The sequence below is a fragment of the Antechinus flavipes genome, chromosome 4, assembly GCF_016432865.1.
Source record: "Antechinus flavipes isolate AdamAnt ecotype Samford, QLD, Australia chromosome 4, AdamAnt_v2, whole genome shotgun sequence".
NCBI lineage: Eukaryota > Metazoa > Chordata > Mammalia > Dasyuromorphia > Dasyuridae > Antechinus > Antechinus flavipes.
Window position 1 is genome coordinate 238,826,951 of NC_067401.1, and position 27,176 is coordinate 238,854,126.

The window sequence follows — 27,176 nt, forward strand, 5'->3', positions numbered from 1 at the left end:
CTCAGCCTATAATTGTATTTGTTCTTTTTCTCTTTTCTTCCTTCATTTTTCCCCTTCTTTGTTTCTCCCTTTTCTTCTATTTTCTTGTGTTAGCAGCATACACCTATACTTTGTAAATAACCAAACACATATTTGAGAGTATATGCTCAAAAAATATCTTGCTGAGGGGGTACAGGCTCAGAAAAGACTGGAGATTGCTGGTTTACAATGCAATATAGCTATTGAAATGTGAACTCCTTGAGGGCAGGAACCCTTTTTTGTTATTTCTCTGTCTTTGTATCTTAACAAAGTGCTTGGATTGTAGTATTTAATTAGTGTTTGTTGAACAATAGCGGTAAAGACTAGATGGAATTCTTTGGGACCAAGTACATTTTAATAGAGCTCTTACACATTCATATGCTTATATACACTTCCCTTATGAATACACACCAACATTCAAACTCCTCAGATAGAGATCGGTATATTACAGAATGTGGAAAGTTTTGAGTTTTATCTGGATTTGAGACACAGGAGGGAGGAAGGCATTTTGGGGGGAAAGAAATTCTGTAACTATTCTAACATGAATCAGTTGTAATTGGCTTTTGCAGTTGTATGACAGTGGGACCTCATTAGTTTTTGTCTTCCTCCTGCTGCAGCTAATTTATCTTCCTCCCTAGGCAGGCAGCTGAAGGAGGAGGGAAAGTGTAGACAATAAATGTTTGATGATAGGGCAACTCCTCAGAGTTCTCCCGAGAGAACTCTGACCATGTCAGTGTGTCAGCTCATGGGAAGGAAAATAAGCCTCATTCTTGACGATAGAGCCAGCATGGGACACAAGCGGGTAAGGATTGCTGGAACTATCCCACAGGACCAGGAAAGATGAGTTTCGCCTTCATAAAAGGGCCTATTCCCACCCCAGAAGCTAGGTTGTCATAAGGGCAAAATGGGGCCTAGCAACTCAGGCTGAAACATGGGGGGGGGGGGTTAAAAATGCCAGCTCCAGGGTTCTAAGAGGTGACGCCTCCTGGACTCTGGAGGAAGCCTTCGTTGATCCTTCCTCTGTCGCCTTGGTCAGCCTCTTGCCCATGGAGAGGAGAAAGTATCAGATGGGCGGGTTTAAACGTTTGCGGTGGAAATCCCGAGGCCGCCTGCTCCTCCCTGTGAGTGTGTGTGTCTGCTTGTCTCTGCACTGAAGCAGCAGCAGCGGCGGTGGTGGCTGAGGCAGCAGCAGTGGCAGCAGCAGCAGCAGCGGCCGGATTGGACTAGAACATCAGTGCGGTGATAGTGGAAGCTGCCCTGTGCTCTCTTGGAGGCCCCTACGCCCCGTCCCAGGCCGCCCCCAGACTCCCAGTGCTGCCATGCTTGAGTCCTAGCCCCTACCTCGGGTCTCCCTTCCCCCCAGCTTCCCTTTGGCTCTTTGCTTTCGTGGGGGGCAGCGGCGAGGGCCGTGTGTGTGAGCTGGGGTGGCCGCCGCTGCCTCCCACCTCGCAGCCCCCTGCCCTCTCCCTGGGCCCTCCTCCTCCTCCTTCACCACCTCTTCCATCTCCACCTCCACCTTCTCCCTCAGCAACCTCCGTGTCCGTCGCCGTTTCTTCAATGGGCAATTTGCTAAGCGGGACCAGCTTCAAGGAGCCCACCACTGTGGAGGATTGCGACTCCACCTGGCAGACGGACTCCGAACCCGAGCCGGACGAGGAGGAGGACGGCCGAGAGAGCAGCGGCCCCGGCAGCCGCGAGGGCCCGGGGCACGATCCCGAACAACCCTCGGGGCCACCTACTAGGGCCAGCCAGTGGTCAGAAGACTCTTCCGCTGTACCTGATCGAGACGCGGACGCCGGCGGTAGCAAGGAGCAGGTACGCCCCAGAGCCTTCCCAGTGATCTGGGGAAGGGGGTAGGGCCGTTCGGGACTCCTTCAGTCCAGTCCTTCTCTAACCTCTCCTCAGAAGTGCCATCTCCCCTGCTCCCCCCGCGTCCTTTTGGGGAATTTGAGAGCATTTCTGTCCCCGAGTGGACCATTTGGCTTTGCTGCCCCAGCCAGATGAAGGAGGAAGGGAGGATTCATTAGGATGGTAAAGGGAGAAGCTATCTCATATTGGGGAAGAGACTACCCCAATCTGGATGCATTTTATTTTATTATTTTATGGGCTGAGTGGGGTGGGGTGAGGGTTTCTTTTTTCAGCCCCATTCTTTCCTCCTTGACTTCCGTAAAGACAGAGTCGAGTCCAGGCATTCTTTTCTCCCCTGGCACACTCCTTTCTGAGTCACCAGGAAGTTGAGGGGAGCCCTGCAATTGCGGGCGGGTTGAGAAGTAGGCGTGCAGTTGTGGCTATGGTTGTGACCGGAGGCCCAGGCCCATTGCACATCTGTGCCCATGAATTGTGTTGTTTAAGAAGTTCTTCCAAAGAGAACCTAATTTGGTTGGGTGCTTTCCTTGCACCTGGAGGAAGAGAGAAAGCAGAATAGAAAAGGACTAGTCAGCTAAAAATAGAAGGCTATGAAACCTCTTCACACTTGTGGAAATTCTCTTAAACTTATAGATGCTGGCCTTTATATGTAACTTTAAGGCTTAACTAAAAGGCTTCCCTTACCACAGGTATGGTGGAGTACTTAGTAGTGCTAATTTCTCCATTTCACAAAGGTTTAGAGAGAATGCTCAAGGTCACAAGGGCTAGAAGATGGCAGAGCTGAAATTTCTGACCCTCAAATTGAGTGCTCTTTCCACTGTGCAGACCATTCTAAAGTCTTCTTATTTTCTCCTCCTGTCAAATTCTAATATTTCCCCACTTAAAGTCAAAATATTAGAATAGTTCCTCATTTACTCAGTGCATCTTATTTAAGAAATTCAAAACAGTTTTTCGGGAATTGCATTAAGCCTGTTAAAACAGACAGTATACACGACTACTTTTATATTTAAAATGAAAATTCCATATGTAATTTTGCCAGTGGATTTTTTTTTCCAAATAAAGAAAATCTTGAACAATCTCTGATAAATTACTCAAGGATTTCTAGTAAAAGAGAAAAAGAAATGGCATATACTACTCATTTGAAAAATCACCCCAAAAGCTGTTTCATTAAGAAGGGACATACGTATAAAGGATTGTATATTTCTATTGATCATTTTACTGATTGAGAAATTTGGGCCCAAGTAACTTGCCTAAGATGACATAGTTAATAAGTGCTTCAGTAGAACTCACTCTTCTCATTCCAAAACTGCTGCTCTTTCCAGTATACTGTAATGCCTCTAAATTAAATAATAAACCTGTTGTTTCTATCCATTTGAATTCAATGAAAGTGTGTGTGTGTGTGTGTGTGTGTGTGTGTGTGTGTGTGTGTGTGTGTGTGTGAGTGAAAGAGAGAGAGAGAAAGAAACAAGGGTTGATCACTCTTCTTCCTTAGACCTTCTTTACCAGTACCATTTACATTGCAAAGAGTTTCCAGCTTGCTAAATAACTCTCTAGTTTATGAATCTTTTTGGCACTACCACAAGGACTTAATTTTCTCTGACCCTTCTGATGGTTATAGTGTTTTGTAGTCAAATGGGACAACTGGTTAAATTTAGGCTTACTTGGCTCAAGGATCTTCTGTTATCCTGACCCAAGGATAGGAACAGATCCCATGCTTCCCTGAGTCTTTCAGCTTCTAGTTTCGAGAACTAAGAATAAACAACAATGTGCTGTTCTATGTGCTTGGTTCTGCTTTCTTGATATTATGGAGGGTAGAGAGTATTTGGGCATTGTAACTACCTCTCCACACTCTCAGTCTCTCTACTTCCTAAATAATCTATGCACCTCTCATCCTGCAGTTTTCCCACTTTTATTTATCTTCCATTGAAAGCATAGTTTTCTATTGAAGTTTGGATGTTTTAGTTAATACAGGATAACCAGATTGAATCAGAAACAAAAAAAAAATAGTGCCTTATTATAATCAGTACCATCTATATTATTTCCCAAATAAACCATAGATAAACAGCCATAGAAGGTAAATTTTTATCAGTCCATGACATATAAAGAGGCAGTGTGGTGTGGTGGATAACAAACCAGTCTTGTAATGAGGAAGATCTGGGAATGACTCTTGTCTCTTACATGAATTAGCCCTGTGATTTAGGGCAAGAATTTCTTAGTCAAATTCTCCAAAACCTATAAATTACAGATGAAGGGCCCATCTTTATTGGTGGAAAGATATTACAAGTTGAGAGTTCTCCATAATACTAAAATCACAGGTCCAGGTTGACAAATAAGTGGCAAATTATATATCACTAGCAAATCTTTTACTAACAAAAATTCCTATTCTTTAAGCCTATAAACTTTAAAACTTTCATTCCTTCTTCTACTCATGGGTCTTGTTTCTTAATCTGCTTTGCAAATAGTTTAAATCAAAACTTTGGGATTTCTTCCATTTCATGCTATACATTTAATTTCTGCTTCCCCCCCCCCCCCTGTATTGTTTAAAGTTTTTTTTTTTTTTTTTTTTTTTGGTGGAGTGATAGGATTTAATATGAATCTTTGAGGTTTTCTTTGGGTTTTTTGAGTCAGAAAAATTGGGTTTTTATTCCTGACTCTGGGCTTTATTAGTCAAGAGGCTTAGTAAATCACTTTAGTTCTTTAAACCTAAGTATCCTTTTTTATAGATGAAATGAGGATACTTACAGAAGCTTCTTCATAGAGATAGTGTGAGTACCACATACATGAGTTATTATTTGGTATCCATGGTTATATAGGAGAGAGGATCATAATAGCATACATTCATAGGAGAGAGATACCTCAGAGACCATCTAATCCAATTTAAACAAGATATTTATAAAGCACTTAATACAGTGCCTAGCACATAGTAGGCATAGCAAAATGCTAATTCTTTCCTCCTTCCCTAGACCACCACCCTCATTTTACAAATAAGGAAACTGAGGTTTCTAATTCTGAAGCAACTTTTTGTAGAGGTGATGTAATGGGCTGAGGCTTGAGTTGATGCACTGAGGTCCCAAGCACATGAGGCTAAATAGTAATTGGACCATACTCTATTAATACGTAAGCTTGGAGAAAGAATGGCCCCCACCCACTCTTTGTGCAAGTCCTGATGTGTTGTATAGGAAATGACGATTTTGGTGGGTGGAGGCAGGGGAGTGGAAAAGGAAGGGGAGGAGAGACTTTTGGGATTGCCATTGCCACGGTTTTTCTGTTTGTTTTCTCTTCTTTTTGCTGAGGCAATTGGGGTTAAGTGACTTGCCTATGGTCACACAACCAGGAATTGTTAAGTGTCTGAGGCTGGACTTGAACTCAGGTCCTCCTGACTTCAGGGCTGGTGCTCTACCCACTGAGCCATCTCCTTCCCCTTATGACTCTCCCCACAGTTCTCTCCTCCCCTTCCTTTTCCACTCCCCTGCCTCCACCCACCAAAATCGTCATTTCCTATACAACACATCAGGACTTGCACAAAGAGTGGGTGGGGGCCATTCTTTCTCCAAGCTTACGTATTAATAGAGTATGGTCCAATTACTATTTAGCCTCATGTGCTTGGGACCTCAGTGCATCAACTCAAGCCTCAGCCCATTACAAGGTAATGATTGTCAAAAGTTTGAACCCATTTCTTTTGATTTGAGAAGCAGTGCTCTTTCTGTTGCACCAAGAACAGGATTATATGATGTAACAAAGCAAGATATGTTTTGTACTGTTTTATTATAGGGTGACTTCTTCCTATAAGATTATTTTATGTGGACTTATAATTGCATTGGTATATGGAATTCTTGGTGCGCAAATATACTATATGTAAATGATAGAAATTAGCAACTCTCTGATACTTAAAAGTCTAAGATACTTGCTTAAGCTCAGAGAACTTTAGTAATTTGTCTGCCTTTGCATGCCCTTAGTCTGAGGCTGGACTTAAATTCAGGTCTTACTGATGTTAAATCTACTATATTAGACTGTTCCTTGATTTATATATAGGTATTTAGTTTTTGTTGACTTCTATCTACATTTTGGACATTTAAAACCCAAAGTAATGTTTCTCTTTGGCATATGCACATGCCTATTATTTATGGAAGATATTGCATTTGAGTATGTTGGGCATTTCTGAGATAAAGATTTTTCCACTTTCACTGAGGCCAAGCTGTAAACATTATTTTGTTAATTATAATGTCAATTTTTGACTTATTGGTGCCCAGGCCAAACAAATTTGGGGATTTGCTAGGTACAATTGTCTTTATATGTATGATAGGAGCCAGAATTTAAGCTTCCTTGTGTTTCTGATAGAGTACCTAATGTTAAAAACCAAAGGATCTAGTATCAAATTGTATGTACTTGTCTTGAATTGTGAGAATCATAAGATTTTCTTTCTCTGCTGCTATTATAAATGAAAGCTGGAAAAAATTGGTCATAAAAGTCTTAACCAAATGCTAATGCTGCAGGTGGGATGCCCATCTCTGTGTCTTGAACACCAACTCTTCCTCTCCTAATACTAAACATGATAATATGTAAATATAATAATATCTTACACTTTGTATAAGCATCTTTAGATATCAAAGCATTTGCAGGCACATTTCCACAAAATGAATATCATCAAATCAAAAGGCATATATTCAATATCTATTATGTACCAAGTACTGAGGATAAAAGAAGATGGGTGGGGGTAAGGGGAAGAAGAGAAGGGGCAAGAAATTATCTGTTCTTAAGGAGTTTACAGATGTGCAAATGTATAAGCAACTATGTAAAATATGATAATATCTATATATTTCTATACATATGTATAAAGAATAAATCAGAGATAGAAAAGAAATTAGTATTAAGGGGAATCAGGAAAGGCTTCTTGCAAGAGGTGAGCATTTTACCTGGAGCATGAAGGAAGTCAGGGAAACAAGGAGATGGAGATGAAAAGTTAGGGAATTTCAGCACTGGGGAAATAAAGTGCCCAGAAATGATGTAGAGTAAATCTACTGTGAGAAAAATCAAGTAAGTCAAAGCCAGTGGATCATAAAATATGTGCAAGAGAGCAAAGATGTAAGAAGATTGGGACAAAGTATTCCCCTGTCAATTTTAAAAAGACATTTAGCTTAAGAATTTAGATTTGGGACAGATTAACTTGTTTTGCATAGATTTATGAAATTAGTAATGTTAGAAATTCAGGTATCTAAGAGTAAGATTAAGAAGTATTATATATGTTATTTCAGTTTGTAGATTAATTTCAGTGGAAAAGCTTTTGATTGCTTAGCACATGTAAGCATATTAACCTTGCTGATTTATGATATAATATAATTGATTAAGAATTGTTCATACCTTCATATTTTCCTTGATGTGGTGCTATAAAATATGCAGCTTATAAGATTGTTTAGGTTTGTTAAAAGCCTCTTTTTCTTTCATAAATATATCTTTATTAAGAATAGTTAAGTATTACAGATTTAATAAATATTTTCTTTATAGAACCAATTTATTTTCTTAAGAGACTTTATATGAAATACCAAAAATAATTTTTTTCAGATAACCAGTTATGTAACCTACAGGAAAAAATGTAGTGATTTATTTATTTATTGCATTTATGTTGTATATTGATTTGTCACATTTGGCCTCATGGGTTCTGGCCTCTCTTGGGTAATTATGAAATTTTATTATGTAACAGGAAATTTGTGTGAAATTCATAGTGACCCTAAATTAGAAAAACATTGACTAGTGAAGAATTCTTAGATTCTGTTAAGAATCAAAATGAGCTTGAGAATATACCTGTGTGTGTGTGTGTGTGTGTGTGTGTGTGTGTGTGTGTGTGTGTGTGTAGGGTTATTTTTTCAAGTTAATTAGGGAAATTATTCAATGAAATAAATGTGATGATATTTAATGACATAAGCCAATATTCTCTTTCAGTAAATAGGTCTTCTTTTTAAATTTCAGAATGATGATTCCACTGAGTCGGCTGCCAAACCAAAGAGAAGCTTTTATGCTGCAAGAGATTTGTACAAATACAGACATCAATATCCAGTAAGAGTGTTACATAGAATTCTAGAGTATGGAGTTGCAAAAGACTTAGAAGTTATTTAGGCCAACTCAATTTGAGGATCAATTTTTTCCTTTGATAAGTGTTTGTTTTTTTTTTTTTTTCCAACTTCTTCATGGATACTTCCAGTGATGGAGAATGCTATTGTTGAGGGCAATCTTTTTTGGGAATGCCCAGTTGTTAGGAATTACTTCTGTACATCAAACCAGAATTTGCTTTCCTCTATTATAAATTAATCCTATTAATCCTAGTTGGTCCTCTTGGGATAAATAAGTTAAAGTGATAGTCCTTCTAATAGCTGGTTAAAGATTATTTTCCCAAAGTCTTCTGTTCTGTTGAATAAACATTCCTAGGTTCCTTTAATCTACATATGATATGATTTTATTTACTTTCATCACCCACGGATTATTCTTCTCTAAATTGGATCCAGTTGTAATCAAATATGATTATAATATATGATATGCTGTATTAAATATAATACTTTACACATACAATGATTTTATTGGGATAGAGCATTGTGTCCTTGACAGTGGTTGTATATTTCAAAAACTATTTCAATATAATTTATTTCCTTTGTAATTCTATGTATTTTTGCTTTATTCATTTAAAAAATATTTTTAGACCTTAGTAGAAGTCTAAAAACATAATTTTTAGGCTTCATCAGATTTTTAGAGGGATCCAGAATATACAAAAAGGTTAAGAATAACTAGGGTAGAGTTTGCCATTGCTAATAATTTCCTTATATAGATATGAAATTTCTATCACTAAAACCTAAAAATGCATTTGCTTTTTTGGCTGCCTCAATAATATACTTTGAGCTTAGAGTCCCTACGTAGCCATAGATCTTGTTACATAAATTACTGTTTGGCCACATCTAGTTCACTCAGTACTTTCACAATTCATTCTACATTTTATGTTATTTATTACATCTTAAGTTATTAACATAGCTTACTACAATATTTCTCCTTTTTCTTATGTTGCAATTAATTAAGGAGGTGCCTATTTATTTACTGTGTTATTATTGTTTGAAATCTTTCAGCAGAACTTTAAAGATCTCCGATATCAAAATGACTTAAGTAACCTCCGTTTTTATAAGAATAAAATTCCTTTTAAACCAGATGGTAAGTAATCAAATATTTTTGATATGATACAAATTTTAAGTAACAACAAAGATAATGATCCATTAGTTTATCTGCATCGTATACAGCATTCTTTAAAAAAAGATATTTATTTGATATTTTTGTTTATTTTATTTTCATTATGTGGCAAAAGTTATCCCAAATGCCTGTGCTGAGAGAGTTGTTCCATTTGCAAATGTTATTAAGGTGTGTTGTTTATCTTAGTTATTCTTGTAGCTGAGAGTTATAGAGTAATAATGATTAAAAGTGAGTCCTAAATTGAACCCATCCATTTCTACCATATAATAATTACAGAAACATTTACTTAGTGCCTACCATATGCAAGGCAATACATACAATTCTGACTTTTTCTTGAGTATATTTTTGAGTGGAATTGCTCTCACCATTTCTGAGGAAGCTTGCTTAAATGGTAATAGTTTCCAGAAAGCATCATGCCATAATCCTCTAGGGTATTTTTTTTTTTTTTTTTGAAACTGGGAAGGACAGAAGAAGGATATAGGATATTTATCTTGTCTTACTATCCTAAAACTAATAATCTCATACTATATATAGCTGTGATATATTAAAAAGTATATTGAATTGAATGTTAGAAGACCTAGGCTAACTCTTTGAGTGAGTAGCTGTGTCATTTTGAGCCACATAATTCTACATATTGGAACCTCAATTTCTTCATTTATAAAATGGGGCATGATGCCAACTTTATTGGTAATGTAATGGAAATCTAATGGTAATGGAAAAAATGTTGAATTTAGTTGAAGCCAGATACAACCTGGTTAGAATCGCCTTCAGATCCTTTCACCTCTATTTTCTTATCTATAAAACAGAGAAAACAATTCTTATTGAATCTACTTTACAGGGCAATTGTAAGTATAAAATGAAAAAAATGTAAAATTATTTTATTAACCCTAAAACATGTTATGATAATGTCTTCTTGTCTTTTTCATTGGGGTTCAAATATAAAAGATGTTTGGCAAGTAAATATCCTGATATTATTATTACATATTTAATAGCCTATGATCTACTGCACTGCTGGATAAAAAATAAAAACAACAAAGATGAGAAAAATAAGAATAAGAGTAATACAAATGATTATTCCTCTTTCTCCTTCTCTTCTTTCTCTATCACAAATCTAAATCAATTTCCAAGAATGTAACTAGTTCCTGCATCATGGTTTGAATTATTCTTCAAAGTCCCATAAAGAAGGGAGAACTTGTTTTTCTTGCTGTGATAGCGGGGACTCTATAGTATGTGGACAGAAATAGGATGATTGGGATGGGGGTAGATAGAGGTGAGTCCTAAGCCCTCTAGATGACATGTATTCTTCAAATCTTACTTTAAGGCTGTAAAGTGATGGTTCCCAACCTTTTTTTGGTTTATGGGCAGTCTTTGGCAATCTGGTAAAAAACATGGACTTCTCAGAATTGAGATTACACAGATCCTAAATGTTTGAAGCTGACTAATTCAATGAAGATGAGTCTTCCTGATTCCAAACCCTGTGCTCTATCCACTTTGTCACTTAGGTGCCTCTTATTTTCAGTTGGAGATTATATATTTTTTAGTTAAAGATTATATACTTTTCCCCCACTTAGGTTTATTGACTCACTGAAATCTATTTAGACCCCTTGGTGGTTCATAGATGTCAAGTTAAGAATTTTTGCTCTAGAGCAGTAGTGTCAAACTTAAATAGAAACATATATTAATTTAGAAAGCTACAAATTAACATTCTCTGTGTTATATTGTTATTTATTTTGTTAAAACACCTCCAACTGCATTATAATCTGGTTTAGTTCAAGAAATGGAGTTTGACACATCTGTTCTAGAGCATCTTCCCTAAGTGTATTAGTTAGACACATTGGTATAGTGGACACATTTACTTGTTCTTATCTTAACTGTACATTCTTAGACATTCTTTTGGGATTGTAGAATTGGTTCAGGGTAAATTTTTTTTTAACATTATTATCTGCTTCTTTCAGAAAAAAGGGAAGGCTGAAAAACATAAAAAAGAGTCAAACCATAAATATTTAATTTAGGTTAGGTAAAGATTCCATAAGTCTTAATGATCCTTATAGAAATTGTTCTATGAAAATCCTTGAAAATAGAGTTATAGCACTTTCCTTTGGATTTAGTAACTTGTTCTTTGTCTCGTCCATTCGTTTTTGATTAGGCTGATTATAATCAGAGAATCTTTACGTGAGTTGTTAAACATTTGTAATCCTTATAGTAAAGACCTAAGTTAGGCTCATGGCAGTATTAGTGCACTCATATGTTTTCAGCCAAAATTTTATATAAATCATTTCCCTGGATTTCAGATATAAAATAATTCACATGGCAATGCTTGTTACCTTTTTGTTTAAAACAAACATTGTATCTGTAAACGTTACCTTTTGAATGATGGTATTCCGAAGGAAAAATGCTCCAAAGATAGGTATAAAGGCTTTCCCCTTATTTTTAGCATGTCTTTAACTATAGACATTCAGAATTGCTTCTACTAGTAACAACAGCCAAAGAGGAGAGAAACCTAGGTGGTGGGAGGGAACATGCTCAAAAATATTTGGAGAAAGGAAAAAGAAGACATCAGTGGGGGTGGGAGAGAATAAATATGAGTCATATGAAAAAGATTTTTAAATGAATGAGGTTTTTTAATATCAGAAAATATGTTTTCAGTTGAATAGCATCTTATATTTACAGAATCATATTGATCACTTGGAGAATTACTTTTAGTATCTTTTCATATGTTTTATATTTATTTATCTATTTACATGTGGCTTCTTCCTGGTAAAATGTCAGCTTCTTAAGGGAAGAAATTAGTTTTATCTTTGTATTACCAGTGTTAACACAATATGTGGTACACATAATAGGCACTTAATAATTTTGTTGAACTAAATTGAATTACATATTAAAATCTGTTTGGGGGAATCCAACATTTACAAAATTATTTTATTTCATCATTCAATGAAATGTAGCATTTTACCAACATATTTTGTATCTTTAATTAAATCTATATATGTGTGTGTGTATATATATATATCTATATCTATCTATATATATATATATATACATGTATATGTATATATAATTACAGTTATGTACATATAACTATGTAACTATATAGAAAGATATAACTATATCTATCTGTATAGTGATACTATGTTTAAGTGTGAAACCTGTTCAGTTATTTTTTGACATAAATCTTACAGTTTATTCTTCAAACATTTCCAAGTGAATCTGACTAGTTTTCTGAATATTTATGTTCAGGTGTTTACATTGAAGAAGTCCTAAATAAATGGAAAGGAGATTATGAAAAACTGGAGCATAACCACACTTATATTCAATGGTTGGTTATTTATTAGCTATTTTAAAGCATAACTTTAATTATTTGTGTTCACCAAATTATGTAAAGTAAAACTTCAATTTCTATTTCTTTGTTTTTTTTTTTTTTTGAAACAGGCTTTTTCCATTGAGAGAACAAGGTTTGAACTTTTATGCTAAAGAGCTAACCACATATGAAATTGAGGTAATATTTATGAGTGTTTTATTTTTTGGTGTTCATTCTTTCTCTCTCTCTCTTTAAAAAATATACACACATAAATACATGGTTAACATATGATAGTTGTACAATATGTGTACTCTAGAGTAATTTTAGCTAAATTTGTTCTTTAATAGGAATTCAAAAAAACAAAAGAAGCAACTAGAAGGTTCTTCTTGGCTTATAAAATGATGTTAGAATTTTTTGGAATGAAGCTCACTGATAAAACTGGAAATGTGGCTCGGGCTACTAATTGGCAGGAACGGTTTCAGCATCTGAATGAGTAAGTAAAGCAGTCCTTTATAAATTTGGGCTCCATCCTTTCCAAGCATTGTAATGATTTGCTCCTTGAAAATCTGCATTAGTAACAGCCAGATTTTTTCATTTAAAATATTTTAATAGTCTATTATTTGTTTACATATTCCACCAAATACAGGGAAAATTTTCCCTTGGATCTGAAAAAAAAGAGTTTTTCCTGTTAATTTGAAAACTCTTTTTAAAACATATTAAAATCAATATATTTGGGATAGGTTGATAATTTTTTTGGCTGAGATTTTTAGTATTTGTCATTAATTCTTACAACCAAAAGCCATTTTATTAATATTTTCTTGGTCTGCTTGCAAACTGATTTTTCTTGTTAATTGGAGGATGACATCTTTGTTGGACTGCAAAACAGCTTTAAAGCATTTTTAGAACACTATAATTAGCTGAACTAGACAAGTAGAGATAAAGGGAAAAAAACACCCATTAACACTAACTTAAACATTTTTTCTTTACCAAAACACTTTTAGAGCTTTATGCATCATTAAATTAAGTTTTTATTAAGCTCTTTATTTTATGTGCTTTGTCTTGATTTTATTAAATATGGGTATATGCAAGAGATTTTATTAGCTCCTTTATGTAGCATTATTGAATATAACTTTATTTTTGAAAGTTTCTTATAGTTTAAAAAAAACTCTGGAGATTTAGATCTAATACTTTATGATCTTGAGTAGATCAGCAACCATTTATTAAATGCCTGATGTGTGCCTGGCATTGTGTAATGTGCTGGGTATACAAGGACAAAAAACAAAACAATCCTGTCTACTAGGAGCTTACCTTCTAATAAAAAAACAAGTATATTTGAGTGAATAAATGAAAAAGCACTTGCTAAGTGCTTACAGCTTGCTAAGCATATACAAATATGCAGCATAAAGAATTGTTAATGTGGTTATCTGACTTGTTTAGCATTTTAAAAATATAGTATGTATATTTCTGCCTGTCATGAAATTAGTTGCTTGTGGATCAAATTGTCTTCCTTATGAAATTTTAATTAATTTTTGTAGAAAACTCAGAGTTATATGGAACTAATTTATTATTCTTTAGCAGTGTCAGGCTATGGACTCAGCACTGTGAAAAATAAAATTGCTTCTTTGAAGTAGATCTGGAAGAATTTTCCTTTCTTAATACTCTTTCCCTGTTTCCAAAATCCAAAATATTATTTGGGAATTATTTTTCCTTAAACTTCCCAACTCCTTCCCCTCCCCAGACAAAAAACACCTCAAAGCAAAACCAAAAACAAACCCATCCCATTTCTCAATCAACCACAATGGTTATCAACCCAGGATCCTCAGAGCTTTAGAAGCCTCTGTCAATTTCACTGCTGGAGAAAGAATTTTTCTCTTAGGGGATACTTTATACAAAGTAAGATACTTTGAAGAAGAAATGGGTGACTCTCTATTGGCTATAGTCCAGGGAAGAGAAATTATTATAATAACATTTTTTTTCCTTTTACCCCTACTGCTTTGCTGTCCCTCCCATCTTTCATCTTTTATGTTTTTCTTTCATCTTCTCTGGACTTTTAGGCAGATCTTGACTAGAATGAAGTATATATAGTAAGTATTAGGAAGCAAAGCCCTTTCTTGTTTGAGTCAGAAGAGGCATGATGATCTAGTCTTTTTCAAATCCAAAACTTGAAAGGAAAGCAAATCTATACCTATCCATCTACATGTATATGTGTATATATAGACATGTGTATATATAGACATATCTATATATCTGTATTTAGATATAAGTACTAATCTATTTAAATTATTTTAATTTAATTAAATTCAATTGAATTATTAAATTAAATGATAAAAAATCAATTTTAGAGTAAATGCATAAAAAAGAAAGGAAAAAAGAATGGGAGAAGAAAGTATATTAAATAATATAAATTTTTATGGGACCATGGATAGGATAGCTATTTCATTATCCTCGCTTTATATTGTATATACATAATATACTGTCTCATCAATTGATAAACATTACATTCTTAGAATGTGCCAGGTGCTTATATTCTTTTTAGGGGAACAATATGTACTTATGGGAATATATATGAAATTGTTACAAGATAATTTTTTGGGAGGGGCATGACTTGAACCCAGGTCTGAGGGTGTTTGTTATTGACTATAACTAATACAGTAGGAAATCAGAGAAGGGAGAGTTCAGTCTTCATTGGAGTAGTTGGAGAAGGCTTATTGGAGGAGATGAGACTTGCACTGAGGGAAAGAACATAAACAAAGGTGAGAATGAATAGTATGTGAATGAGAAATAGTGAGGAAATTGACCAGGCTGTAGTGAAGGGTTTGTATTGGGGAGTAAAGAGAATAAGTTGAATATGTGGGATGGAACCAAGATGTAAATAAGATTGGACAAGTATCAGTGTGCTAAAGGTGGGTGGGTGGGAGAGAGAGACAGAGGGAAAGAGGGAGGGGAATGTGAGTGTGAAAGAAGGGCATCTCTGCATGTGTGACATAAGAAGTGGAGGGGACAGAATAACTGCTAATTTGCATTACTTCAGAGAATTTCCCAAAGTAATGAACCACAGTTCTGGTCCCAAATCATAGCATACTTAAAAAACGAATTTCTAAAATCTATTAATTTTTTTTTTTTTTAATTTCATAGTCAAAGATACCAAAGATTTGGCAAAAACATGTCACTAAGCATTGCTAGGAACTATTACGAAATCAAATCTATTTGTTAGCTATTAGTGGATAAATTATAAGAAAGGAATAATCATAACTTTTTTATTTAAATAAAAAATTATTTAAATAAATTTTTGAGAGCATATTTGAAAAGCCTTTCCTCTGAGAATACCTTCTATTGACTCTCCATATTTCTCCTCATCTTCCTTCTTGTTCTTTTACTTCTTGTTGTTCTTTTCTTGTTTCTGTTCTTTGTTCCCTCCTCCCTCCCACTCTTCTTTCTCCTCCTTTTTCAAGGGTCAGCCAATTTGTAACAAAAATTTAGATTCATATCCTGCCTCTGATAACATCCTTGCAGTGTGACCTCAGTTAAGTCTTTAATCTTTTAGTGACCCATGGAACACTCTGAGACTATGTTGCTGACTAGTTGCTTCTTCATATCTACAGGTTTAGATAAAACAAAACAACAAATACAAACATATATATATATATATATATATATATATATATATATATATATATATATATATGGGAGAAAGCTTGGCATAATGTTTAGAAGGCCATACTTAAGAGTTAGAAAGACCTGAATTCAAGGCCTTCCCCTGATTCTTACTACTAGTTTTGTGATTGGCAAATCATTAACATTTCTAAGGCTATAAGTCATAGACCAGTTATTGTTTTGTATCAGTGGAGGGTACTACACTAGGAGTTCTCTACATACATGGATGCAAATGATTGTCCAAAATGAAAGGAGTAAGGTACAAATTATTAGGAAAATAAGATACTTTAAAATCAGTACAGCCATACTAAAGTATTGATTCTTTTTTGTTGTTGTTGTTAAAGTATTAATTCTTTCATTTAAATCAGGAATATACTCAGTATGACATTAAACCAATAACATTCTAACAATTTAAAATGGCATTAAGGTGTCATTAAAAATCTTTAGAAAAATGGTCTTTCATTGGGATTTTCTTGATAACTACATTCTGATTTATGAATCAATTATTTTGAAAGATACTGATGTGATTTGCATATGGTTATTTAGTAAACTTTACAGTTTGTCATTGCTACCCTCAGAGTTGTCACTTCCTGATTTTTTTCAAGGAACTTCCTTTTTTCCCCTCCATGCACAACCACTGATCCAAAGAAATCTACAAGACAGAAAATGTGTATATGTGTACATATGTGTGTGTGACTGTATATGTGTGTGCATGTGTCTTTGAGGTTTGGAGGATGGGGATAGTGAAGCCCATCTGATATTTTTGAGTGAATTTTAATGACGTGTCAAAATAAGCAGAAAAGCAAGGCTCTTCTACCTCAAAAGCTTTATGAAATAATTCACTGAAAATGCTGTGCTACTGAAGGAAAAAAAAATATGCCTTTGAATGATATGAATTGCTTAAAAATAGAACCTTTGATGTGTATTGTCCTCTCCCTAATGATTCTACCTGCCATCAGAACTCCTGTCTTGATGAGTTTGCATATTCTATACTTTAGGTATTGGTTAGGCCTGGTCTTGTTTAAATATTTTGGGAGAGGAGAGTGTACTTATTAAGCTCTCAATTATCTCTGCTATTAGAGAGAATCAGTGGTGTAAAACATCAATTAAATAAAAAAATCCTATTTATAGATATGTCCCTAAAAAGGCTTTATTTGGGGGGGAATGTTTAATATTTGTTAGGCATCAACTTGTAACTCCAATTAAACTGCCTAGATTAATATGAAAAAAATAGGATTTTGTATTACCCAGGAATACATCAATTAATGTAAGTAGATTGCAACTTAGAAACTTCCTAGGTATTAAGGAGAAATCGGCTATTGTTAAATCACTTGCTATAGTTAATTGAAAACATGAACAGTACCATGCAGGTAATTGAGTTGGTTGCTTGATGCTTTTAGCTTTTGAAAACAAAGTTTAGGTTGATGGCTTAACAGATCAGGATGATATAAGTAGACTTTCAGACTTACCTAAGTGTTGTTCCTCCCTTGACATTCTATTTTCATCTCTGTGTCTTCTCACTGGATATTCCCTATGCCTGTAACATACTCCTTCCTTCCCACCCTCACATTTAAAATCTTTAGTTTCTTTTAAGACTCAGCCACACATGTCACTTTTTATTAATTTTGTAGAGGTTAGAGATATGTTCTGGACCTGTGACTTCACTGATATTAGGAATACTCAGATGAGGAAACTACTCTTTGAGATTGGCATGTTCTCTGCCATTTATAGTCCTAGAAAGTCTCCTAGAGTACTGAGAGGTTAGGTTAATATGTTAAAAAGAGGACTTTAGCCTTGGTCTTCCTGGATATCTACCACTCTGTCCACTACCCCATGCTACTTTTGTTTTGTATGTATATCAGTAAACCCATGTACATATACATATATGTGATCCACCTTTGTATTTGTGTTATTTAAATATACATCTAGTATATGTGTATTAGTAACACATATGTCTGTGTGTATAAATATCACATAGAAAAATATTTGTATATGTAAATGCATATGCATGCATATCCTGTTGTTTAGATCAATAGAACAGATATAAGTTTTATTTAGGACTAATAATAATCTTGAGGGAGATTATTTCCTGGCTAAATCCTCATTATGGCTCCATTCTCTGATCATCTCCATAAGGGTCTTAGACTTTCACTGGATCTCTTGATTCTGAGAGATGAATTTTTGCCTTACCTTGGAAGGGCCTATTCCTCCCATTCCATGCAATTTCTAGGATATTTTATCATATCTTTCTCTCTTCATTTGTGTTCCTTTCAGTTTCAGTATTCCATTATATATAAACTTCTTGAAGGAAGGGGCTATTGTATTTGCTTGTATTTATAGTCTAATTGTATAGTACAGTGCCTAGAACATAGTAAGCACCTGGCAAATGCTTAATTTATTTATCTGAATTCAGGTTAGGGGATATTTCACTAATTTTCTTTGTCTTCCCAGTGCCAACAAGGGCCTGATACATAGTAAGTATTTAATAAATGCTTGTTGAGTAATAGATTAGCTATTTTAACTGATAAACATATGATTTCCAAGAGTGGATCATGCTTTAATTCAATTTAATTCAACTGAAGAAAATGTCTCCCTGATTTCCTTGCTTTGGGTAGATTTTTAAAACTTATAAATTATTTTAGTTAATCTGTGAGTTGAATGAGATTCTGCAGTTGTTCAAAGTTCATTTAAAACAACTAATATCAGAAAGGGAGAGAGGGAGAAGAAAGGAACGGGAGAAAGGGAGAGAAAAGATGAGTGGGGGGAGGGAGGGAAGGAGGAACATGTTAATTATTCATTCATCTAGATCTCTCCCTACAATATTAGACCATCAGAAAGCAAAATACCTAGACCAAACCAGCAAAATTTCTTGTAGAAATGTCATTAAATAAGCCATGATTTTGTGTTATTTTTCTGCCTTTGTGGAGAGGGTTAGTAGGAGAGCATTTAGTTGAAAATTTTTTTTAAAAATTGTAGTTAAAATAGTGTTTGCTCAATGTCCTTTATACTAGGATAAAAGAGCCCACATAATAAATTCCTGCTTTAGTTCAAAGAGAAAAATTTCTCTCTTCAGATAATTCACATGCTTTCTGTTGCCAAAAAGCAAAAATCTGTTATTCATTCTTTTTTCCCCCCTTTTTTTTAATTACCTGGCAGAAAATTTAGGACGAATTTTATCATTCTAGTATTTTATTCTGCTCAATTTAGGTGCATGAAAGCTTCTATATCTTCTTCTTCCTTTTAATTTACTGTGTTCTGTTTATGTTTAAATATGTTGTCTCAAATTGTGTTTTATTCTATAAACAAGTACTAGAGGAAGTAAAATATATATTTTACGTGAAAAAATATTCTATAATGTTATTCTGGGTATTTGCTGGCTCTTAGAGGATGTCATGAAACAATGCTGAGCTGGTCCAAAATAGAGTGAATCCTTACTCCTATATGGTCATCATTTTATTAATCTCTGATTGACTTTTTGCTGTAATCTACACAGAAAATCTTTTAAGTCTCCCTCCATTCCATGTTCCAAATGTCATTCCCACACTCCTTGCTTACAGCAAATGACCTTTTTTCCCTACTTTATTGACCCAAACCACTTTTGCTGAACATCTTCATCCTACCCATTCCACAAAACTTTATAGTTTTGAATATTCTGTTCTTTTTTTGTTTCAGTTTCAAAGGGTAAAGTAATCCTTCATCTTTCCAAAGCTAGTCAGTATATTTGAAGCCATGGTCATATTAGTGCCCAACCACATTATGCATTTGTTTTATTCATCATATGCTTCCTTCACTTTTTATCACTATCTCCTAAATTATTGGATTTTCCCCTACTATCTGTATTTATACCTAAATCTTTCCCACTTTTAAATTAATAATACAGCAAGGGGGAAAAAACCAGCCCTTCACTTTACCCTGCCATACCTTCAAGCTGTTGTCTTATATTTGTCTTCATCTTTCTTGATAAGCTTTCTGAAAGAATTGTATGTTGGGTTTGCCTCTACTTCCTTACCACTCATTCACTCTTCAATTCTTTGTAGTGTGGCTTCTACTAAAAATGCTTCCATAGAGATTACTGTTAATTGCCTAATGGCTCAGTTAAATGGTCTCAGTTCTTATCCTTTTGACCTTCTTCACCTTTCAAAATTCGACATTATTGACCAACCCCTTTCCTTTCTTGTTTCTCAAATATATCTGTCTCCAACTTCTTTTGAGTATTAAATCTGGTCTTTCCCAGTTTCTTCCATTAATTCATCATTCATCTCCTGCCTCCTAAGGGAGAATATCCTTCTAGGCTCTTTCCTGGCTTTTTTAGTCAACTCCTATGACATATTACAATGCAACAGTCTTCCTGATTTATACATTTCAGTCTGATTTCTTTATGGAATTGCAGTCCCACATTTCCAGCTGCCTGCTAGTTATTTTAAATTGGATGTCTCATTGGTATCAAACTAAATCTGATCTGTCTCAAACTTAACTATTTACTGCTTCCTGCCCCCCAAATCCCCCAATTTCTTTCCTTTCTCAAAATTTCCCCAATTTCATGTGACAGTACCACTGTTTTAAGTCACCAGATTCAAACCTTTAGAAACATCTTTCCTTCAGCCTCATGCCTTAAATGTAATCACTTTCCAATTCCTATGAATTTTTACTAACATTTCATGTTCAAATTCTTCTTTACACTCACTTGGTTACTACACTAGGCCAGCTTCTCTTCAATCCAACCAAAGTTTTTTTTTTTTCTTCAGATGTTGCTAGAAAACTTTTTGTTTGGATTTCACCTTTGCTTTTATTCCCTACTTTTGTATTATATTTATTTAAGAAACAACATGATATGTAGGTCCTAGATTTGGAACATGATATGGATTCGAAATAAGGATTGACCTAAAAGAAAAGATTTGAATACCTAAGCTGCAACTTACTAACTAAATTCTATTTTAGACAAATCACCTATTTCTCTGAACTTTAGTTTTTTCCATTTGGGGATGTTAGGGGAATAATAGCTGTGGTACCTGACTCTGAGGGTTGTTTTGAGTATCAAGTGAGATCAGTACAGTGTTTTATAAGTTCTAAAATTCTATAAAACAGTTTTTAGAATCTTCGATCTAGAACTAAAAAGATCTTTAAATGCCTTCTAGTCCAACTTCCTCACTCACCCTTGCACTGGTAATATAAGAGACAAATTCAAAACCAGGTCCAGAAAAGATGGAGCAGGTATCATGCTACATGACACAACTGGGTATCATCATTACTATAAAAAAGGACTTCTTTGAAGTCTCATTATCATGTATCATGGCATGAAGGAGACTGTAGGTTTATAAAAGTTATGCTTGAAAAGACCTGTGAAATGGCAACAGCAAGGTTATGCTATGATCAATTCTGGTGGACGTAGCTCTCCTCAACAATGAGGTGATTCAGACCAGTTCCAATGGTCTTGTGATGGACAAAGTCATCTGCACCTAGAGAGAGGACAGTGGAACTGAATGTGGACCACAACATAGTATTTTCACTTGTTTTGTTGTTGTTTGCATCTTGTTTTCTTTCTCATTTTTCCTTTTTGATCTGATTTGTTATGCAGCATGATAGTTGTGGATATATATATATATATCCACATATATATATATATGAACTGCTTGTGTTTAACATATTGGATCCTTGCTGACTGGGGGGAGGGGTGAGGGGAAGGGAGGGAAAATTAGGACACAGGCCTTTGTAGGGGTGAATGTCAAAAATATCCATATATATAATATTTTGAAAATAAAAAGCTTTAATTTAAAAAAAGAAAAGATCTGTGAAAATGGAAAAATTGGAAGAATGAATTATATGTCTGTTATCCAGAGATCAGCCTTAGGTAAGACTGAAGAGATATCACCAGAACGTTGGCCACTAAATGGTAATTAATTTTGACTGTGACCTTTCATAAAGAAGTACAATGTTACAGATAAGGAAATAGCTGTACTTGAAATATTTAGGTAAAAGAGAAGGGAATAATTTAGGAAATGAGAGATTTAAAAGTATTCATTGGATAGTGAGAAGTGCTATATTTTAAATAGATTCTGATTTTGGATCTGTTGGACTTGTCACTTTTTAAATAATAGCTTTTTATTTTTCAAAATACACACTAAGATAGTTTTCAACATTTACCCTGGAAAAACCTTATGTACCATATTTTTCTCCTTTCCCTAGACAGCAAGTAATTCAATATAGGTCAAACATGTGCAGTTGTTCTAAACATATTTCTACCTTTGTCATGCTACTCAAGAAAAATTAGATCAAAAAGAAAAAAAAAGAGAGAAAAAAAAAACAAGCAAGCAAACAACAAAAATAATAAAATAGATGAAAATACTATGTTGTGATACACATTCAGTCCTCATAGTCCTCTCTCTGAAGGCAGATGGCTCTATCACAAGTCTATTGGAATTGGTCTGAATTACCTCATTATTGAAAAGAGCCAAGTCCATCACAGTTATGATTACATATTCTTGTTGCTGTGTACAATGTTCTATTGATTCCAACTCACTTCACTCAGCATCAGTTAATGTAAGTCTTTCCAGGCCTTTCTGAAATCTTGCTGATCATTTCTTATAGAACAATAATATTCCATTACATTCCTGTAACAAAACTTATTTATCAAGTCTCTAGCTGATGGGCATTTACTTAGTTTCCAGTTCTTTGACACTGCCAATGTTTGATGCTACAAACATTTTTGCACATGTGGTGGACGTGTCAATTAATCTCTTAAAACCCATTTCCTCTGTATTCTGATGGAAGTGGATCTCTTCGATAAAGAGAGCTAATTCAGTTCCAATTGATCAGGGATGGACAGAAGCAGCTACGCCCAAAGAAAGAACACTGGGAAATGAATATAAACTGCTTGCATGTTTGTCTTTCTTCCCAGGTTATTTATACCTTCTAAATCCAATTCTCCTTGTGCAACAAGAAAACTGTTTGGTTCTGCACACATATATTGTATCTAAGATATACTGTAAACTAGTCCATGTAAAGGACTGCTTGCTATCTGGGGGAGGGGGTGGAGGAAGGGAGGGGAAAAATCAGAACAGAAATGAGTGCAAGGGATAATGCTGTAAAAAATTACCCTGGCATGGGTTCTGTCAATAAAAAGTTATTAAAAAAAAAAAAAAAGAGAATGACATGCTTGCCAAGAGAATCCCTCTTGGTGTTTCTTTAACAAAAAGTTTTTTTTTTTTTTTTACCATTAAAAAAACCAAAACATTTCCTCAGTTATAAAAGGAAGATGGTTTCTGAAAAATCTTCCAACTCTAGTTATAGGATCCTAAAAACTTAAGATCACTTAATGATTCAAACTCTTGGACTATTAGTTTTCTTATCTATAGAATGAGGGGGTTGGATTAGATGATCTCTAAGGAGTTTTGCAGCTATAAATCAATTCTATAATGATCCTAGAAAGCCACCATCAACTTGAAAATCATTTTGTCATTTTTATCACATTCTTTACCAAATAGCACTCATTCAAATATTTGCATATTTACTTAATACCTGAGGAGTGAGAGAACAAATGTGTACCAAGAACTGAGTTGTAGAAGAGCTTTCTTTATTTTGCATTTCTTCATTTCATTAGCAATGAAGTACAGTGAAGAAGAGAACTTTGCTAAATAACAGAATCAAGTAATATTTTATCCTTAATATTATGGACCCAGTGAGATTCCATTCATCTTTGGCATATCACAAAACTCCATCTCAGCTTTAAAAATACCGTTAGTCTGGTTAATTCCTCAAAGTCCAATTGATTTGCCATTATTAACTTCATTTTACTTCAATAAGGATTTGTTGAGTATTTCCCTTATGCTAAACACTGTAGTATATATTGAGGACAGAAAAACAAACACAAAAACTCTTCCTACCCTCATACAGCTTATATTTTACTGATAAACATTACGACCATGTACAAATGGTTGCCTGTGTTGAACTTCTTTGGAAGCAAATTCTACTTGCTTTTTAATAAGTTAAACTAGATGCACTTAAATTGGACCATATAATTGTCACTGGCTGGAAGGTAGAAAGGCATGATACACTTTTAATTTAGTAGTGCCCAGAAAAAAGTTATTGTTACTGGCTGGAAGGTAGAAAGGCATGATACACTTTTAATTTAGTAGTGCCCAGAAAAAAGTTAATGCACACACTATTAGAAAAAGATTGGAAAATGTACAGTTATAAAGTAAGTGGCAGAGTGCCCATTAAAAAAAATAAAACATTCCATTCACATCTACTTATTTCTTTGTTTAAAAATTTCTTTGATGTAGCTCTTGGTCTGAATCAGGGACATCAACTGTGGTTCTGAGAGCCAAATCTATTTAATGTTTCAGACTTATTTTCACTATTACTTATAAAAGAGAATTACTATTCTCAGAATTCCCTCCCCCTGCCCCATACTTTGTTTTTTTTTTTAAATGCTGAGAATCAGCATTTGCACAATGAAATGGAAACCTAGAATAGTCACTGTTGTTTTCTGATGTATTTCTTCAAGAGTTATGCCATCCATTCATCTGCCTGCTCTTTTCCCAATTGTAGGTTTGAGCTGTGTTAAAATAGAACAGAGTTGTAGAAACATGTTAGAAACAAGTCTTCTTGTTCCATTTTATATATCTATAATCTAGTAGCATTGCTGCTCTTTGCATAAGACAATCCGTCTCCCAATCCTACATATTTTACTAGCTGTCTCCTATGCATGGAATGCTCATTTCCAGTTCCTGGTTTTCTTCAAGCATCAGTAAAAATAACACTTTCTGCAAGAACTGTTTCCTGGTCCTGAATATTAATGCCTCCCCTCCACACACCCCAAGATTACCTTGAGTTTATCCTGTATATATCTTGCTTGTAACTAGTTGTTTATATGTTATCACCTCCTTTAGATCTGAATTCTTTGAGGGCAGGGATTATTTTTACTTTAAAAAAAAACTTTTCTATTGCTTACTTGGCACATTGTAGACACAAATACTTGCTGACTTGTAGAATTCATGGGTAGGATGATTGTTTCTAAATGGTTCAATACAATCAGTCCCATATCAAGTGGAACACTAAGATTTCCTTCAACATAGTTGTGTGCAGAAGCACTGATTGAAACAGTTGGAAAATATTTTAAGTAAAAGTCATTAGGAATAACATGGAGGGGCTAAGTTGAATTGTGGAAGGAGGGCATAGAAAGACAGAGTATGTAGGAAAAAAAGTATGCTGAGGTATTTAAAAGTCTGAAAGCTGAGTATGCTTAGTTATATAAAGAGACTTTGATGTTGAAAAGAGAATTAGATTTTAAAATGGAAGCGCTTTCTTTGAGATGTAGAAAAAAATACTAGTGATCGCTAGTCTTTGGAAATGCTGAAGAGAATAACAAAGAATAGAAGAAAATAATAAGGTCATTGGATTTGCAACTGATGCAAATAAGGTGATCCTTTTTTCCTTCTTAATTGTTTTCTTTGCTAACCAATTAGAACTGCTCAGAAAATGAAGTGATTTCCCCTCTTTATTCTTTTCCAATTGCTTAATTCTGCTGATTTTGCTGATCAACTCCTCCAAACTGCAGCTGGCAGCATTCAGCTGTGTCAGCCCTTGTTATGCTTATACAAATCACAATTACAACAACAGTGGTGTTTTTACAATTAAGTAGTTAGTTATACTATTGATTCTCAGTATTTAATAAACAAATTTTAATTCCTTCAACATTACTGGGAATAATTCTTATTCTGTATGTTTTTCTAATGAAAAGCATTAAACAAAGAATGTGTTTTATAACAGAAGCTTGTTTGATTTTTCACACAAATTAGAAAATGTATTTTGATATCAAGGCTTTGTAGTATGTTATGGGGGAAAGATGTTAGTTCTGGAATCACAAGACCTAGATTTGAGTCATAGTTCAAATATAGCTTCTTCAGGCATTAATGTCCTCATTTGTAATTGAAGAAATTGAACACATTTATTTGTGAAATTCCTTTTAGTTCTAAATTTGTATTTTATACCTTATTAGAGTAAGGACCTATGGCTTCATTGGGTGAGGAAACTATCAATGCAAGTCAACAGCTCTGTCTCTTAGTTTTAGAAAGGTGCCTAGGACATTGAGAAGTTGTGTCATATCCACTTAGCCACAGTGTGTCAGAGACTGGCTTGAAAGGCAACTCGCTACCCACTATTCCATTTTGTTTCTTATACTATTCTAAATAAAAGGCCCTAATTTATTTTTACTTTAAGGATCCTTTTTCTATTAAAGGTAATTTGATAATTTTTTCTTCTCATTTACCATTTTTCTTATAGTTTTAATTTCTTGTTTTTTCCGTCTGCTCTTTTCCTTATTGCTGTTAATAATCTTTTCCAGGTCTCAGCACAACTACTTAAGAATTACCCGGATTTTAAAAAGCCTTGGTGAGCTCGGATATGAACATTTTAAATCCCCTCTTGTAAAATTTATTCTTCAAGAAGCTCTTGTAGAGAACACTCTTCCAAATATCAAGCAGAGTGCTTTGGAATATTTTGTATATACTATTAGAGACAGAAGAGAAAGAAGGAAGCTCCTTCGGTTTGCTCAACATCATTATACCCCTCCAGATCATTTTATTTGGGGCCCTGCTAAAAAACAAAAGCCTGAAGGAAGCAAAGCAGCAAAGACCCCTACATCTCCTGTCTCTGGCCACAATATTCAATCTTCTATGCACAAAAAATCCAAGGAATCTAAGAATAACTCCACAGCTGTTCATTTAAGTAGCAAAGCAGCTGAAGAAAATAAGGGAGAATTGAAAGAAAATGAAGAAAATGCAGATAGGCCTGGAATGGAGGCTGGTAATGAAGTTGCTAAGCTGAGAAATAGTGAAAAGGACAGCAATGCTGAAAATCCAAATTGTAAGCCAGAAAAAACTATTAATAATCTCTTAGATAAAAAAGAGACTTCTGCTTCTCTTGAAAAAGGTGAGGACAGTGAATGTCAGAGCCCAGATTGTGAAAATTCAGGAGTTACAAGAAAAAGCTCCTCTGATGAAAATAAGAACTGTTCTAGTAACTGTTCTGAAAATACGCAAATCAGTTTAGGTAAGGAAAAAACTATTGTAGAGCCCATCCCAAAGAATAAAGAGGAGATAAAATCCTAAAATTGGGA

General features: G+C 34.6%; 1 protein-coding gene across 2 annotated transcripts; it reads left to right on the forward strand.

Moving 5' to 3' along the window:
- Positions 1-27,176, forward strand: OGFRL1 (opioid growth factor receptor like 1). 2 transcript variants are annotated; one of them, XM_051997224.1, is made up of 7 exons: positions 1-1,833; positions 7,849-7,935; positions 8,994-9,072; positions 12,346-12,424; positions 12,538-12,604; positions 12,754-12,899; positions 26,403-27,176. In XM_051997224.1, exons 1-7 carry the CDS (start codon positions 1,576-1,578, stop codon positions 27,166-27,168), a joined length of 1,482 nt encoding a protein of 493 aa, XP_051853184.1. In that variant the 5' UTR covers positions 1-1,575; the 3' UTR covers positions 27,169-27,176. The 2 variants fall into 2 exon arrangements, with proteins under 2 accessions (XP_051853184.1, XP_051853183.1); XM_051997223.1 differs by having other exon boundaries at positions 2-1,833; positions 8,991-9,072.